The 18,246-nt window shown below is 44.8% G+C and overlaps 1 protein-coding gene and 1 long non-coding RNA gene across 23 annotated transcripts in view; both read right to left on the bottom strand.

Annotated features, from left to right (window-relative positions):
* The window catches only part of RIN2 (Ras and Rab interactor 2), a 216,369-nt gene that overhangs the window by 36,150 nt on the left and 161,973 nt on the right, over positions 1-18,246 (bottom strand). For all 22 annotated transcript variants that reach the window (XM_081831956.1, XM_081831955.1, XM_081831952.1 and 19 more), the window contains 2 exons: positions 6,590-6,782; positions 2,609-2,720 (listed from right to left, as the gene is read on the bottom strand). In XM_081831956.1, the coding sequence (XP_081688082.1) occupies positions 2,609-2,720; positions 6,590-6,782 (305 nt within the window). The remainder of the gene's footprint in view (positions 1-2,608; positions 2,721-6,589; positions 6,783-18,246) is intronic.
* On the bottom strand, positions 7,597-18,219 carry LOC145723656 (uncharacterized). Its single transcript, XR_014148888.1, has 2 exons — positions 12,585-18,219; positions 7,597-12,482 (listed from the first exon to the last, which is right to left on the bottom strand). It is a non-coding gene; the product is annotated as an uncharacterized LOC145723656 (long non-coding RNA).

The raw sequence follows: 18,246 nt of genomic DNA, 5'->3' as shown, positions 1-18,246 counted from the left end.
AGAAACATACACGTGCACCATGACAGACAGAAACATACACGTGCACCATGACAGACAGACAGAAACAGAAACATACACGTGCACCATGACAGACAGACAGAAGCAGAAACATACACGTGCACCATGACAGACAGACAGAAGCAGAAACATACACGTGCACCATGACAGACAGACAGAAGCAGAAACATACACGTGCACCATGATTTCATGAGCTGAGTAGGAGGAAGCCAATGTGGGGTAGGTTAACCTCTCTGAGCCTTGCTTTTCTCATCTGTACAATGGACAAGAATAGTACTTTCCCTCTCTTCCAGAAGGGTAGGAGTGGGAACTGAAATTTTTAAAAAATGGAGTAATTGTATGTAGGTGATAAGTCACTGAATTCTACTCCAGAAACCAATATTGCAGTGTATGTTAACCATGTCAAATTTAAGTAAAAAGAAAATAAATAAATAAAAGTAAACAAATAAGCAAACACCAAGATCTGGGCATTAGGTGTGCTGGTTCCTACTGGGGTATTGCTTCTTTTAGGTGTTATTCTCTCAGCTGACAGACCAAATATATGAGTGTATAGTAACCTGTGTAAATACATGTAACTACAAATATTCCCTGTATGTAACCATCTGTATCAATATCAAGAGAAACCGGAGTTCTTACTGATGATCCAATACTAATCCTTACCATGTGGATCATTCTAGTCTCCTGCGCTTGTTTATCTGTAACTTACCCTCCAACAGTGAGAAACATGCCTCCCACCATCTGCCACCATTTACTTCATAAAGTCCAGTATACATGCATAGTGGCGTCAGAACTGTTAACCTGTCCCCCTGTGGGAAGCCACTTTTATAACTACAGTATGGTACTCATGTGCAGTTCCTTTTGCCTCTAGTCTTACAGGCTTGATTGTCATAATGCCAGTTATGCAAGTAAAATCTGTTTATTACCTAAAAAAATACAATACAATACAATACAATTAAATTAAAAATGGAGTAATTCATGTGAAAGCAGTCTATACAAGTATGAGCTGGTCTTTATTATTAAACCATACTGTCCAGATGTTGTGACAAAATATCTGTTTTCCTAGCAAGCCCTTCCTTTCTCAATCCACCTCCGTTCACAGAGAAGCCAGGCCCTGGCCAGGAAGGGGCTATCATGGCTGCACCAAGATCTGTGGTAACTAGTTACAAAGGAATGTTTTGCTCAGACCAGCTTTTTCAACCACTGTACGTCCCCTGGATAGGAAGAGGGAATTGATAAAAGTCTTGACACAATCAAGAGGAAAAATCTTTAGCTGGGAGGAATCTGAGATGAACACCAAGAAAGTTTTAAAGTACAAACACTAACTGTACTTACTGTAGGGGGACAAAGAGGGGGCTTCCAGGCTAACTTATCATGCTTCACTTTGGATATTAGAAGGGATGTAAAAACCACTTACATCTATCACTTCTTGGCTAGCCAACTTCCAAAAGCCACCTCAGCATTGCCTTCCCTCACTTAAAATTTGAGGTATAAGCCATGCGCCAGGGTCACTGACTGCTCGTGGAGGTTTTCCGGGCATCAGTGACCTTGTGGAGCCTGGAGGAAACACATCTCAAGGCCCAGGTTGACAGCTGAACCTGAGGCTGGCCACAAAGAGGCTGGCAGGTTTTACTTCTGCTGGAAACGTCTCCTCTAGACTCTGTGAAGGCCATTTGGTTCAGGGAGACTATGAACTCCGGGCTAAGTATAATCTCTTCCTTGCCCTTAAACTAACCTCAGTACCTTCGTTTTCTTCAAATGCAGGGACTGAGGCTTGCTTAGGTGGAAATCAGGAAGCAAGCAAATGTCCTGGTCTCAGTCTTGCTACTGACAGAGTCGCTGGGCTTCCAAACTCACCTCTCCTGCCTCAGCTTGCTAACCTGTGCTGTCAATGAAGCCTTCCCCTTTGGGGCACAGAGACACTACGGATCCTTTCCTGGAGGCTGCCGTACACCAGCACTGTGTGTCCCCTTTTATATTTAAAACGCGGCCTCCCGAGACTTCACGTTTTCAGGGATTGCCAAATAGAAGAAAACCAAAGCCACCGCTCTTCCTTCAAAACTTCTGCCGGCTGATTTTTTCAGAGGGCTGGATTCTGCCTCTGATGAGCTGCATTTCACAGACGACTGAACAGTGATTGTCTGGAGGGAACACGTCCGCTTAAGGGTAATTTACAAAGATGTGCAGACACATGCTTTCGCATGACATCCCATAAAAAGGCCCAATCGCTGTGGCTTGTCCTGTGGGCTAGTCATCAGCAAATCTAGGAACCAAATCCATGCTCTACTTAACTGGGAAGGGGACAAGAAAGCCAACCTGCCACGTGCCAAGCAGTGGGCTGCACGCTTTGCACACACAGGTTGCTTAATTAAACCGTTAACAGCTCCCTGATGCTGCGATCACTCCATTGTCCTGATAAGAAAACCAAGGCTCCTAGGGTAGGCTACCTGCCCAGTCATTGAGTGAAGTAACAGTGCCAGGACTCAGATTCATGTCTGTCTGTCTCGAAGGGCAAGCTCTGTCCACTTCCACTTGCTCGGGCGACCACAGGCCCTCCCGTCAACCAGGACTTCGCCATCCAGTGACCACTTACTGTACGTGCTTTCCTTTATGGCAAATTCCTTGAGTGGGGCTCCAAATTCACAGGGCAGGCGAAGGGAGAGAACTTTCTTCTGCATTTTGGTGGATTTACGAACCAGGAAGATCTGGCAGAGGGAAAAAAAAAATTCAAGCTTAGGAAATATCTAGAAGGTGAGAAACTGGGCATAGGATTTCCTGCACACATGATGTCCATGACTAGAATGACCTTCATAACTAAACCACAAGGCTCAACCCGGGAATCTCAACAAGCAGGCCACAGCTGCCCTCCTTTGATACCTGGCTTCAAAAGAATCCTACTTTCCCTTTGACAGAAGCTTCTCCATGAGACTAATGCTCCCTCAGTCTGCAGACGCATTATCAGTTTGGTGATTGTTTTATAGCTCATGTTACGTGTTCACCAGCCCGTGTCTTATATGGGCATCATGCTGAAACCCAGATTCTAAACACGGGTAACATGGCTAAACCATAGGAGGTGAATTGGGAGTTCATTGGCTAATTTGGCTCATAGGTGTATTAATGAGAGAAAATTAAATTTGTGGGGCACCTGGGTGGTTCAGGCAGTTGAGCATCTGACTCTTAATTTCAGCTCTGGTCATGATCTCGGGGTTGTGGGATCAAGCCCTGTTTTGGGCTCCACGCTTAGTGGAGTCTGCTTCTCTCCCTCTCCCTCTGCCCCTCGCTGCACACTATCTCTCTCTCTCTCAAATAAATAGATAAATCTCAAAAAAAAAAAAAAAAAAGAAGAAAGAAAGAAAATTAAATTTGTTACCAAGAGTGAAAAAGCAGGTTTTTAAAATTAAAATCTGAGTTTCTAGCCTCTCCTGGAAAACAGGATGATATGGTAAGACCAGGTACGGTGACAACCGCTGGAGCTAAAAATGGCTGCCCCATTAGGGAGGTGGGGAGGTATGTCCTGAGGTTCACTGAAGCCAATCCTGGGGCTGCAGGTCCATTTACACCTGACTCGCCCCAATTTGTGACAATTTCCCTGCAGTTTCTAATACTGTCTTCAGACATGTGCGTTGAACCAACTCAACTCCCACTGCCCATCTTGGGCCACCATTCTGGCCTCTAACACTGCAGAGGCAAGTATGCCCTAAACCGCTATGCACTGCACAACTCCAGGGGGCACCAATTACCTGGGCTACAAATCAAATGGTGCCCCCAACAGTGTGCAGTGGGACAGCCTGGCTGAGTTCTGGTTCCCTTCCGGATTAAGTACATGATCCTTCTCCAAGGATCCTGTCTGTCTTATTTCTCTAACCACTTCTCCTCTTCTCTCTGCATTTGGACACCATGCTCTCTGCTCCCTTACTCTTACTATTTCACCTAATCTTCACTTCCCTCCATATGTCCAGTCAATAGCTCCTAAGAAACTTCTTCTGGGTGGAGGGTGGTAGGGTGGTTATGGGGATTGGGTGTCTGCTGAGAGGGAATTAGGAAGACCTTTGAGTTCTCTCTTCTCTCCCAGCACCCACGGGGAGGCAGCCATGGGATAGAATACATCTAATAGCCAGTTCTGGGAGTCACTGTTTCTGAGACACCCTAAAACTGAAACAGATATTTCCTAAACACTATCCCAATGGGTACAAAAGCCCAAAGCACTGCTGGGAGCCAGCTGTTGGTTGGTGGAGTAGAAGTATTATTCCCCTGTGCAGGTGGGGATCTCTTAAACCTTGGGGGTCAGGGAGAGTATAACCTTATTTCCTGAATGTCTGAAGCTTTAGAACAGGGTTTGGTAAAGTTGGGCCTGTGGACCAAATCTATCCTGCTGCCTGTTTTTATAAATAAAGCTTTATTGAAACAAAGTCACACTCATTCATTTACATGCTGTCTATGGTTGCATTTTCACTACAAGGTGGAGCTGAGAGGTTCTTTTTTTTTTTTTTTTAAAGATTTTATTTATTTATTTGATAGAGCGAGAGAGCACACGCAGGGGGAACAGTAGAGGGAGAGGGAGAAGCAGGCTCCCCGCCAAGCAGGGAGCCTGTTGTGGGGCTCAATCCCAGGACCCTGGGATCATGACCTGAGCTGAAGGCAGACGCTTAACCATCTGAGCCACCCAGGCACCCCGTGCTGAGAGGTTCTGACAGACTGTATGGCCTACAGAGCCAAAAAATATATATATTTTTTAATTTATCAGAGAGAGAGAGAGAACAAGCAGGGGGAGCAGGCAGAGGGAGAAGCAGGCTCCCCGCTGAGCAAGGAGCCCAATGTGGGACTCGATCCCAGCACCCTGGGATCATGACCTGAGCCGAAGGCAGACGCTTAACCAACTGAGCCCCCCAGGCATCCCCAGAGCCAAAAATATTTACACTTTGGCCTTTTACAGAAAGTTAGCCGATTCCTGTCCTAAGATGTAGATGAAATAGGGATGGTGGCGCCCCAAGGACCCATGATACCACGGCTGGACTTTCAAATCTTCCTTCCTCTCACACCTGCTTTTCCTTCTCTTCAGCGTTCTTGCTTCTGATGCACTCTGGCCTCTCCTGATCCATGCTGCTCCTGTCCTCCGCCTGCCCTCCGCCTGCCCTCAGCTTGCCCTATCTCGTCAGACAGGTCCTGTCCAGGGATCAAGGAGGTAGACAGACAGAACATTCCACCTGACTTGTTCCCCACAGGTCTCAGCAGGAATGGATGTGCCCCACGCTGGGAGGGAAGCTGAGCAGGGAAGGGAATTGTTGCCTAGCAACAGGGCAACCTCCCTCTTCAGAACTTTTGTGCAGAAATGCAGGAACAGACAACTCAACCTCCAAAAAGAAGGGGCCCCACAGACGTGGGTCCTGATCACACAGACCCAGACCAGAGGCAGCGACCTGGCATGCTGGCCAAGGAATTTTCCACAAAGATGATCAAATATTGCACCTAATCACCCTGAGCATGTTCCAACAGAAGTCTCAGTCCTGTCTGTTTCTGTCAGATGAGAAACAAAGACCCACTTATAAGTCAAAAAGTGATAATGGAGAGGCTCTGGCTGTTAGGAAACCCAAAGTTTATTTTTGAGCCCAACTGCTACAACCATTCTCAGCCAGCTATGATGGAGTTTGTTTTTTCCCTTTATTTCCCTTGCTTCTCCATCTATTTCTTAGTTTCTATGTCTTGTCATGAGTTGTTCCAAGTCTTACTTTATCTGTGCTTTATTGTATTTATCCTTTTTTGGGAAGTAGATATGGTACGTAAGTGCTGTCCAACACAACCTTCTGTGTTGGAAACATTCTATATTCTGCACCATCCTATATGGTAGCCTCCAGCCATCTGTGGCTAGTGAGCACCTCAAATGTGGCTAGTGCAACTGAGGAACTGAATTTTTAATTTAATTTAATTAGTGCAAATTTAAATAGCCACACTGGGCAAGTGCCTACCATATCGAACAGCAAAGGACACCAATCACTGGATGACATTTTTTGAGGAACCTCTATAGAGTCAGGGAGTGGTCTTGATTAAGAGACTGGTGTTGTTGGGTAGATGGTAGCTGGACCGTGAGCCCTGTGTGAAACCACTGAGGAAACCCAAGAGAAACAGGATCATATCAGCAGCCAGAGCAGACAAGTCTATGGACGCAGAACTTTGGAACTTTTGAAGTACCAGGTTGGATGGCTGGGCACTGGCAGGGTTTCCAGCTTAGAATGAAAACAGCAGTGGCAACTGAGGACTCCACAACCAGGCTCATCCTCAGGGCTGAGGCCCAAGAAGTCAGCCAGGGCCTTCAGCCAGGGGCCCTCCTCATTACCCAGATGCCCTGTCGTCCTGCCCACTCCTGGACCTCCCTTGGTAACTGAGTCAATGAAGACAGAAAGATAAACCATGAAGGGCTCTTTTCCTCGGAGCTGCCTCCATACATCCCACAATCCCCCTTGCATTGTGACCCTGATGCACACTGGAAGCCATGCTCCCTACAGCCTAGGAAGAACTTTCTGGAACTCCAAGTCTTTCTCTTTAAAAAAGCGGAATTCTGTGAGATTCTGAGTCTCACCCCTGGAGGCTGGGACTGGAGGACTTCCGCTGCCTCCTCCTGACTCAGACTCAGCTGCAGCCAGATCGGGTGGGTGTGGAGAAGCCGGTCCAAAATGCTGAGCCTGTTGGAGAGGCTGTCATAGCCAGAGTCCCGCGGATAGGTCTTCACATCCTTTTCTTCGGAAAAGCCATCATCCTTGTGTCTTACCATGCTAGGAGAAAGAGAATTGGCAGGGGTCAAATGGCCGCAGCCCCATTTCTCTGACGAGGAGACCATCCTATAGTCTCCAGGCTAGAGCTGTCCTAGCCCATACTCCATCTTTCATCCCCACCTCGCTTGTCTTCCCCTCCAGCCTGAAAGCTTTCTGGGGGCAGAAGCCATATTAGTTCTCACTCCATATCTATACTATTAAACAGAATATTTGACAGACCCAACAGACCTTCTATTTCTAACCCAGTTTTCAGAAGGTTCTAAACATCCTGAATGCTGTTGAGTCTGTCTTCTGGCATTAAACCATTTCACCATTTGAGCACAGAACCCTAAATGCTACGTTCCATATGGCAGCATGAGGTCCTATGGCTCAAAAGCATATATCATAAGCACAACCATGGCATGCTCTAAAAGCAAAAACAAAACATTCACACTCACTCGTGCACACTCATTTTTGTACCCGAATGAACTGGATTTCATTTCTTTTCACACATCTAGGCATTTTTATTACTAATATTATTTGTAATGAAATCTTACAGTTGAATAATGCTGTGCTATTTATAAAATCATACTAACATAAGTTCATTATTGCCATAAAGTGGAAACAGCCCAAATTTCCATCACCTAATGAATGGGTAAATAAAATGTGGTCTATCCATTCAATGGAATTTTATTCAGTCATAATATTCATTCATTCTTTTTATGAATGGAGTACTGATGCATGCTCCAAAATGGGATGAACCGTGAAGACTTCATGCTAAGTGGAAGCAGCTAGAGACAAATATTGTGTGATTCCACTTACACAAAATATCTGGACTAGACACAAATAGAGAAAACAGAAAGATTAGTGGTTGCTTGGGACTGGGGGCGGGGGCGGGATGGGCAGTGGTTGCTAATCAGTGTGGAATTCCTTTTTGAGGTAAAGAACATGTTCTGGATCCAGACGTGTTGATGGCTGTACGACTTTGTGAACGTGCTGAAAATCACTGAATTATACACTTTAAGGTATGATCTGTGAATGAAATCTCAGCTAAAAAAATATCATATTGATTTCCATAGTTGTCTTTGGGTGCCAACGCTAATCCTGTGACTGAGTATGTAATCCCCATTTTACAAATGAGAAAACTGAGGCCCAAGAAGGTATTGGGCTGTCCAGAATTATAAACACCCATGAAATGGAAGAGCTAGAAATTCAAGAGGTCTGGTGTTCCTCCAACTTTGCAGGTAACAAGTAAGATCATGAACACAGGAGAGCTTATAACAATGTGGGGTCTACTATGTGCCAGGCCCTTTGCAAACATTCTATCATTTCCTTTAAAACAGCCCCCAAAGGCAAGTACCAGGAATCCAGCATTAAAAAAGGGGAGGCGGGGGGGACAGGGAAGCCCAGACTGCTTGAGTAACTGCTCAAAGCAAGGATATGCCTCTGGTGAGAGTGAGTAGGTGGGAATTCCAATCCAAGGGCGCCTGGCTCTGGTGTCTCTTTCCCTCTACCACGCCCTGACTCTCAATGAGCTGGTCATCAACACTGGTCCTGGAGTGGCCAGTGAAAAATAATAGACTTGATCATTCACATTTGAAGGGGCAAGTTCAGGTTAGGGTTCAAATGGTCTTCAAACATCTAAACCCAAAGAAACCCAAATGTGTGGCCTGAATGAAGTTTTCAACATTGTGAATTATGAGGATAAAGCCAAATGGTAGGCAAGAGTGGGAAAATGTTAAAAAAAAAAAAAAGTGTGCTCTTCCCATGTGGACCACTCCACTCCTAAGAGGTGGGACTGACTACAGAAGAAGCCAACCTAAGGCAATCATTTTCGGGTAAGCAGGCTCAGTATCAATACCCACAAGGATAGTGCACTGGCTGGCCAGACCCCCATCCTAATGTCTTCCCTGCACATTCTTGACTTTCTGCAGATCTGAAGAATCTCATGCTTCCATTCAAGATTTACATTTTGTTTCCCCTTAAAGTTTTCCTTTACCTTTGCTACAACTTTCCAGATGGGAGAGTCTGTGCCAAAAAAGAGCAATTTCTCATTCTGCAAATGCCATCCCAGGGCCTCCAGGTATTTTGAAGTGAATCTTTGCAGCTATAAGAAGGCACTCTTCAAAATGAAGTGGCATTAAAATTCCTTTCACATGAGGTAAACGGAGGCAACTTTAGAGCAGTGATTCTCAATGCTGGCTGCCTATAAAATTGCCTGGAGCTTAAACATGTTTTGATGGCCAGACTGCACCCCAGATCAAATAAATCAGACACTTTGGGGTGGAACACAGGCATCAGAATTTTAAAAATTTCCCCAGGCAATTCCAACTTGCCGCCAAGTTTACAACCACTGCACTGGATTGGCGCTTGAGCCTAAGAGAGAAATCTCCTGGGGTTTGTTAAGCTACAGATTCCTGGTTTCAGCCCCAGAGGGTCTGATTCCACAGCCCTGGGGTGGGGCTCTGCATTTCTAACAAGCTCCAGGAGATGCTGATGCTGCAGTCTGAGGAGCATTTGCTTGAGATCTAAGAGCAAAATGTGCACTGGAACCCAGAACCAGTGAGGTGGGGTGGTTTTTTCTTTTGGGGGGTGGTGAGGATGGTGGTAACATGCCCCTGAAAGAATTCTCCAAACCTAAGTAAACCCTCCATCCCTGCCATCTCAGGCTGGTGATATTTTACCATGAGCAAATTCTACCATCTCTAACATGGCAATCCTAACACTCATGTGTGCGGTGACTAAATATGTGGATGCTTCTTCCTTCCTTAGAAGGGCACATCCTGTGACAACTCAGTTGTTCAAGAGGTCTTTGTCCTCACAACCAACCTCAGCCTAAAAAGCCCGGGTCCAGACAGGAAGACAGTGAATAAGATTCATGGGGCTTCATCAAGGAGCAACCATAAATTAGATCTTGTCTTTGCAAATGACTAAGCTAACACCTTTCTTTCACCCTCCGACATTTGGGGTTTATAGTGTATTATCATAAGATAGACTGAAAGAAAGAATGAAAAAAGACCGATTGGCTTTTATCAGAGACAACCTTCAGGAAAGAACTAATGAGGGAAATGAATCTGTATTGGACGCTGTTGGTGCGCTGCCCAGTTCCCCTTTACCAGCCTGGGGACCTATGCCCCCACTGTGGTGGGTGCTGGCTGCCCCCTTGTCCTGGTCATACCTGGAAAAGTATACATGCTCCCCTGGGATCTGATGCACTAATGACATACTGATACAGGGCGTAGAGGAATGGCCTTTTTGCCTGGAGGCAAGACAACCCCGGGGTGCTCTTCATGTGGCAGAGCTACCTGCGGCATCAGGCTGAGGTTACCCTCCAGTGGCCCCCGTATCTCTGCCTGGTTTCCTACTCATCCCAGACAGCCCTGCTCACTCCTTCACAGGCTGCTCCTGAGACCCTATCTCAGTAAATCACGGCACAGGAATCTGCACCTTGGGCTCTGCTTCTAGGAATTCAACCTACAACAGAAGCTGCTGAGATTAATAGAAACTAGTGATTCTTAAAACAGATGTCTGCCTGCACATATGGGGGGGGCAAAGAATGAGTGGTTTATAAAAGATAAATCGCTGTGATATAATTCAGGAGATTCTAATGATGACATGGTCACGGTCAGCCACCCGGCACATGAGACCCACCTCCCCTTTTGAGCTTTGTCTCTCTAATCAGCAAGTGGTAAATAACATCTCCGGCACAGTGTAGAACTGATATAAGCCATAATCCTGGGTGGGCGTTAACATCAGCACATGAAAGATTGTTAGGGAACAGAACATTCAATCTTCAAATATCTGCCCGCAGATTACTTTTCATGAAGAGGAAAGGTACCCTGACAATGCAGAAATCTTGAGACACCAACTTTTCTTTTTTTTAAAGATTTTATTTATTTATTTGAGAGAGAGTGAGCTAGAGACAGAGGAGAGGGAGAAGCAGATGCCCCGCTGAGCAGGGAGCCTGACGCAGCGTTCGACCCCAGGACCCTGAGGATCACGGCCTGAGCCGAAGGCAGACGCTTAACTGACTGAGCCACCCAGGCGCCCCTGTGAGACACCATCTGAATAAGCCATCAGCATTAACTTCTCCAATAATCAGGCACCTGACATCATGTCCCCCCGATATAATGCTCTGAGAATGTTATAATAACATCTAGTTCATCCTCCTGCCTCAAAACATGTTTAACTTGAATCTACACAAGAAAAAACAACCAGACAAATCCAAATTCAGGGACTTCCTGCAAAACCACTGGCCTGAACTCTTCAAATTATCAATGTCACGAAAAATTTTTAAAAGGCTGTGGGATTATTATAGATAAAAGGAGAATAAAGAGACATAAGAGAGATAACTCTATTGAGTGCACAGAATTGATAACATATGGCATCAGAATAAAAAATAGCTATAAAGGACAATTGGGGATATTTGAATAAGGGTGTATAACAGATATACTGTATTAATGTTTAATAATTTCCTGAGTGTGATACTGTTATTTATGTAGGAAAATGCTCTTGTTCTTAAGAGATGCAAACTGAAGAATTTAGGGTCAAAGCGTGAAAATGTTGGAAAGTAAATGTCAAATGGTCAGCCTCCCATTCCCCTCCATAAAAAGGGGGAGAGGAATATAGAGGTAAAGGAAATGTGACAAAACTTCCAACGATTGGTGAATTTAGGTGAACAGTACTATTCTTAACTTTCCTATAATGTTTGAAATTTCTCAAAATAATACGTTGGGGAAAATATCTACCATCTCCCTGGGTTTATGAGTATGAAATTTCCAAGCATCTAGGCCTGCTTTCATGGGGAGATAAAGCTCAGGTATGGATTCAGTGAGACCCACACCCACATGTGAAAATACTGGGCAAACCACAGAATGCCCAACCAATGTGCCTCTAGGAGCAGAGAACAAACTCTGGGCACCTCAGATACTGTATCTGGCCTCATTCCAATGGACCACGGCCTCACGCCTCTGAAACAGTGGGGGACAGTCCTCTCCAGCAACAGCTACATTCTGGTCACACCCAACTTAAGGCCCTTTTGAGTGTGGGATGAGTGCGGGCTTTCCACTTGGCTATATTCCCTTCATTCCCAGGCCCAGGTGTTAGCAGCCTAGACAGGAGCAAGAAACTGCAGAAAGATTGTTCTAATATAAGACAGGCAGAAAGACATTAGGTCTACTTTTATTAAATTTTACAGAATCAAATTCATCTCAGAGAAAAATAATTTGCAGCAGACTTTCCAAATGATGCTCTTTCTTGTCCTAATCCACAACTCCAGAGGATGGCATGACCTATCAATGCAGCTTCCAATGACCAGGGTCCCAAACATCACATAGGAGGACTATACTTTGATTTTACAATCCAGTCTTTTTTCAAACAAATGACATCGAGAACCAAGCAATATATAAAGTACATAAAACTCAGATGTAGGTTGTCTCTGTAGGAAAAAATACAGGTGCAGTAAATATAGCTAGAAACCTTCTATACATCAGAATCTTATTGCAGCCAATGAATAGCAAAAAAAAAAAAAAAAAGCTTTAGGGGGCTAGATACAAGGCATAATGCCAAATTTTTACCATCAACAAGGTGGTACCTTCCATTTGACTAAAAGGTCTCAGCACAGGTGCAGTGCTCTGGATGGTTCTATGCTCAGGACATGGGGACAAAACAAGTATACACAAAAAACAAAAAGCCAAACCTCTGTGTGCGTTAAAAGCACACCTTCAGGGCGCCTGGCCCACTCCCCCTGCTTGTTCCTGCTCTCACTATGTCTCTCTCTGTCAAATAAATAAATAAAATCCTTAAAAAAAAAAAAAAGCACACCTTCATTAAGCTGAACAATTATATTTTTTCTTTTTCTTTTTTTTTAAGATTTTATTTATTTGTGTGTGAGAGAGAATTTGAGAGCGCGCGTGTGCATGTGCGTACACAAGCCAGAGGGAGAGGGGGAAGTAGACTCCCCGCTGAGCAGGGAGCCCCACTCAGGGTTCTATCCCAGGACCCTGGGATCATGACCGGAGCTGAAGTCAGACGCTTAACCGACTGAGCCACCCAAGCGACCCTGAACAATTATATTTTTTAAATGGACAATTTACATCAACAACCATGGTAAGATACTCTTGATTATTTTTTAAAGACCAAAGCTGTCTCAGATAAAGACAAAATATACTATGAATTTGTCTTTCTAAAGCAGACTGTTAGATCATAGTTCAACTAAAAAGAGATGGATTTAGTTAATTAACAGCTTCTAAAAACCTTTCATAGAATCAGTGGCAAGTCCTCTGGAATTAAATAAGGCAGGCGGTGACTCTAAGCAAAGTAATGCTCTACTAAACCACTTCTTACGGTTCTCTGGCTCATGCAGAAGCATGTCTGCATGTGTGAGTATGTGTGCCTCCCCACAAACATTATCCTGTCTGCCTTGGAATTTGGTACTACCAAATGTGGTCTACCTTCATGGAAAAGCCACTCTTATATTTTATTTAGGTATTCTGTTTTGCTTCCACTTACAGAATTAATGGGCCTTGTAAACTGGGACATCTGGAGACATTTAGACGACCAAGTCAGCAGGATAGGTTGAAGGAAGGACTATCACGACCTCCTAAAATATAGCTTGGCTTTTGACTTTTGTCTTCTTTTCTACTATCCAATTCCTGGCCCCAGGTTCCACCCCTGGTCTCCTCTATCAGGCTTTAGCAAGGTGTGGAAGGTGATTCTCTCTTGGAAGGGGACTCCCTGCTTGCTTTGCCTGTTCCTTCCAGACCAATCCTGGCCATGCACTTGGGGCTGAGTAACCCAGAAAGGCCACCTCAGCTTTGTATCTTAAGTGGTGAGTGGCAGGATCCACCCAGGTCTTACCTGGATTTCCAGCAAAATGCTCCCTGATAACTCAACCTTTAGGAAGACTCAGTGCTCTTCCTGCAACCTGAGTGCTGGGTCCTTGAAGGTCTCCAGTGGACCTTCCCAACTTTTTAGAAAACTAATAGTTGTTCCTTGTTTACATGCTAAGCGTCTAATAAACATCATAGAATGAATCATGACAAATTGATAGGGTTAATTATAATCAATAGATTGCTGAGCCCATCAATGAAACACAACAAAGCAAAAATAAACAACAAAAGCAGAGCCTTGGCTTCCAAGGTGCCTTTGTCCAGGGCTTAATTATTGCCTGCCTCCCTAACAAAGAGCCCCAGTCCTGCGACAAAGTGAAGAGCTCAAAAACAAAACCAAACCATATTTGGTGGAAAATTTTGCTATGTTATAAATTCTCTATGGTTTATTAAAATTGACACTATTTCCCAAAGAACGTTGGATATACCAAAGTCACACATGGAGGCACAGTTTTTATTTTAATGTCCAGTACTTATTTAAATAGCTGCTGTAGGGCGCCTGGGTGGCTCAGTTGGTTAAGCGTCTGCCTTCAGCTCAGGTCATGATCCTGCAGTCCCAGGATTGAGTCCCGCATCGGGCTCCCCGCTCGGTGGGGAGTCTGCTTCTCCCTCTGACCCTCTCCCCTCTCATGCTCTCTCTCACTCTCTCCCTCTCAAATAAATAAATAAAATCTTTAAAAAAAATAGCTGCTGTATTTAGTGTAGTCCGCAATTATGGCAGGGATATTAAATTTACTTCTTTTTCCCCAATTTTTTTATTGTGGTAAAATACACACAGCATAAAATTTACCATCTTAACCATTTTTATTTTTTATTTTTTTATTTTTTGAAGATTTTATTTATTTATTTGAGAGAGAGAGAGAAAGCACAAGCAGGGGGAGGGGCAGGGGGAGAAGCAGGCTCCCCACTGAGCAAGGAGCCCGATGTGGGACTCGATGCCAGGACCCTGGGATCATGACCCAAGCCGAAGGCAGATGCTTAACCAACTGAGCCACCCAGGCGCTCTATCTTAACCATTTTTAAATGCACAGTTCAGTAGGGTTATGTATATCCATATTGTTGTAACAACCATCACTACCATCCATCTCCAGAACTCTTTTCCTCTTGCAAAACTGAAAGCTATGCGTAGTAAAAAAATAACTCCCCCCACTTTGGGAAACAAACCCTTTACTTTCTGTCTCTATGATTTTGACTCCTGTAAGTACCTCATATAAGTGGGATCATACACTATTTGTCTTTTTATGACTGGTTTACCAAATTTACTTTTTAAAATATATGTCAAAGGTGAGTCAATTTAAAGAAAAATGTTAGGTACATTAATAATAGGCAAGATGGTGCAAGAGTAAGAGAAAAACTGTGGCACAGTGGGTGGAATTTGGGCTGAGACAATCTGTATTAAAACATAAGAATATTTCCTCCATATTAATGTTTATAAACCTTGCTCTTGGACTCAAGGGGGGAAGATGATCCCCAAAAAAGCATCTATTTGGCATTGCTCAGCTCCCTCCTTGACTGGGTTCAAGCTATTCTGGAGTGCCCATTGGACACTGGCTCCAACTCCCTTGTCAAAACCAAGGTCAGATCTTGTTCCCTTCCCATCTCCTGCAGCTGCAAGTAATCTTTTGGCACATTTAATTCCTTCACCCACTGTGTATGCACCTCTGGAGCACTTACCCCATTTTGCTCTGCATTACACTTATTTCTCTTACTAGCCTAGTTTCACCCCCCAGGTAGGCATTGATCATATGCCCGCTTTATGCATGATGGGGGACTGGGTAGGAGGTCATCTGCAAACAATAGGTTTATTCCTTGAAAGTGAGTAAGGGGAGAAGCTCAGTGGGCAACGAGAAACATCATGAGCACAAGGTCTCTCCATCAGCTTCTTCCTGGATCCCCCATGCATAACTTCTGATTCAGGCCTTCCCTCAGCCAGACCCAACAATAGAATCCGGTTCCTCAGCTCCAGTCTCAGGAGACAAAAGGTTCTTGTTTCTGTGTTTATCAGGAAATGGGTGGCAAAAATCACCACAGCTACCAAGATCCCCCTGGTCTTTGGCCATCTGAAGGCCTGCGGCGAGAAAAGGAAGCAGCCCAAGTCCTTCCAGAACAACACATCCAATGTGTTCGCAGCTCCTTCTTCACTATTCATGAATTTCCTTCATGGACAGCCCCTCCAACCTCCCACCAGCTGGCAGGGGGTGGGCTTTGGATATAAAAGTCAACGCTGAGTTTTAGCTGACATCCACTAACACAGTGCATTAGTGATACATGCTCCATTCAAGGTTCCCAAATACAGAATGCCTTATCCCAACACTGGGAATGAGATTTAATTCCAACAAAAGAGGTTGACATGTGCCAGCTGGTTGAACACAGAGAAGATAGGAGTAAAAAAGTATTGGCAGGAAAGCTGCCTTCTGTTGAGGTATGGAAAAATCCAGAGTGGGAACCCCCCACACACACCTATGGGGGGCTTTAGCATCAGTTCTCAACAAAGTTCTCATTTACCTGGAGTCAGAATGCATCAACATGAGAATTTCCTACACATGTGAGTCAACATCGAGGTGCTAAGTTTTGCATGGTTTTATCTGGTCAAGCCTGATTCTGGCCTCCCCTCAGCCTCATAATCTCCAGGGGTTTGGTAGAAAGAGCACCTACAGTCCTCTGCGATCAAAGCCTCCGTTGACTCTTCCTAACTGTGAGGCCCTGGCCTATTATTACAGGTCACTCAGACTCAGTTTCCCCATATCTAAAGATGGAGTCTTACTGGAAAAAGGAATCTGTTACTAAGACAGCCAAAGTCTGAAAAGAACAGACTCTAAGAGTCTGAAATGTCCTGGGAACTATGAGTAAAGATTCTGTTCAGCAGAGTTTCCAGGATGTCTCTTTCACTGTCCCCTAATTTCCAGAAATTAAAAAAAGAATGCAAGGTGACGCATTTCCATTCTAGGATACACAAAGACTATTCTATAAACACAATTCCGGAGCTTGTTTGGTTAGCACTTAATGTGAACCTTCTTGAGGATGGCCCCTGGTGGGTCCTTGCAGCTAGAACATTCTCCATCCACCATTAGGGTCTAGCCCCAACCTGGACCCTAGTGCTTGCCATCCTCAACTTATAGATGGGAAAAAGAAAGGATGAAAAGCTTCCTCTCTTGATATTTCTGTAATGGAAGCCTCCCTTCCTCATTCTGCCCATGTGAAGACTTCAGCCTTTTCACATGATGTTACTTCAACAGGCCTCAAAGGCAAGAAAGGTGCAGCCTGGGGCATGGCACTGCCCGAGGGCTCAGGCTTCCAGCTACAAGAGACCAATGCAAGAGTCTTCTTAAGAATTAAGCACCAGACAGAAGTTGGAGTCTTGTGTCTGCCATGGCCTTGCTCATGGAGCAGTAGATCCTTGTCTACGTATCAAAAGGAAAGCAAATACACCCCAAATATCAAGCAGTGACCAACATGACAGGCTTGGTGGGAGATGAATCAAGGGCTTCCTTGATCTTTGGGGGAGAGAAGTGAGGGGTCTGTCATCAACGGTTTCTGAAAAAAAAATAGGAATAGAAGAGGACCCTTATGTAGAGGGACAAGAAAACAACTGCTCGCATGGAAGCGAGCCATCTGATAAAAGTTGCTGGTACAAGGACCAGTTCCAATTTCTGTTACACACACATATATACAGAACCAATGACAAATTCCCAGACAACCTGCCATTTCAAGAGTACCTACTAGTGGGCGCCTGGGTGGCTCCGTCATTAAGCGTCTGCCTTTGGCTCAGGTCATGATCCCAGGGTCCTGGGATTGAGCCCCACATCGGGCTCCCTGCTCTACGGGAAGCCTGCTTCTCCCTCTTCCTCTGCCTCTCCTCCTGCTTGTTTTTTTTTTTTCTCTCTCTCTCTCTTAAATAAATAAATAAAATCTTTAAAAAAAATACCTTCTAGGGGTGCCTGGGTGGCTCAGATGGTTAAGCGTCTGCCTTCTGCTTAGGTCGTGATCTCCAGATCCTGGGATTGAGCCCCATGCTGGGCTCCCTGCTTAGCAGGGAATCTGCTTCTCCCTCTTCCTCTGCCTCTCCCCACTGCCCCTGCTCTCTCCTCTCTCTGTATCTCTCTGTCTCAAATGGATAAATAAAAATAAATAAAAAATACCTACTAGTCGTTATGTCCAGTGATATCTTACTTTCAATCATGAAAACACTTCTTTGGAATTTGTGAAGCTGAATTCAACCCCTAGTCTGAAATATTTAATCCTGGAGAGGAAGGGAGGCTCAAATTCATTCTGGCCATACGTGGGCCCTGGCAAATTTCTTGGTCAATAGAAAAATTGCCAGGTGAGCTGAGGAAACTTTTACCCAACACTCATGATGGAAAAAGTGATGGGGGAGGCCTGGGGGAAAGGCTATCCCTGTAAGGATCACAGCGTGTTTATCTGAGTCCGAGGGGTATTATTATTATTTTTTAAAGATTTTATTTATTTATTTGACAGAGAGAGACACAGCGAGAGAAGGAACACAAGCAGGGGGAGTGGGAGAGGGAGAAGCAGGCTTCCTGCTGAGCAGGGAGCCCAATGCTGGCCTCGATCCCAGGACCCTGGGATCATGAGCT

This window comes from Leptonychotes weddellii, chromosome 10 (assembly GCF_054177405.1).
Source record: "Leptonychotes weddellii isolate Sample4059 chromosome 10, ASM5417740v2, whole genome shotgun sequence".
NCBI classification, from domain to species: Eukaryota; Metazoa; Chordata; class Mammalia; order Carnivora; family Phocidae; genus Leptonychotes; species Leptonychotes weddellii.
This window is presented reverse-complemented; position numbering and strand designations above follow the sequence as displayed.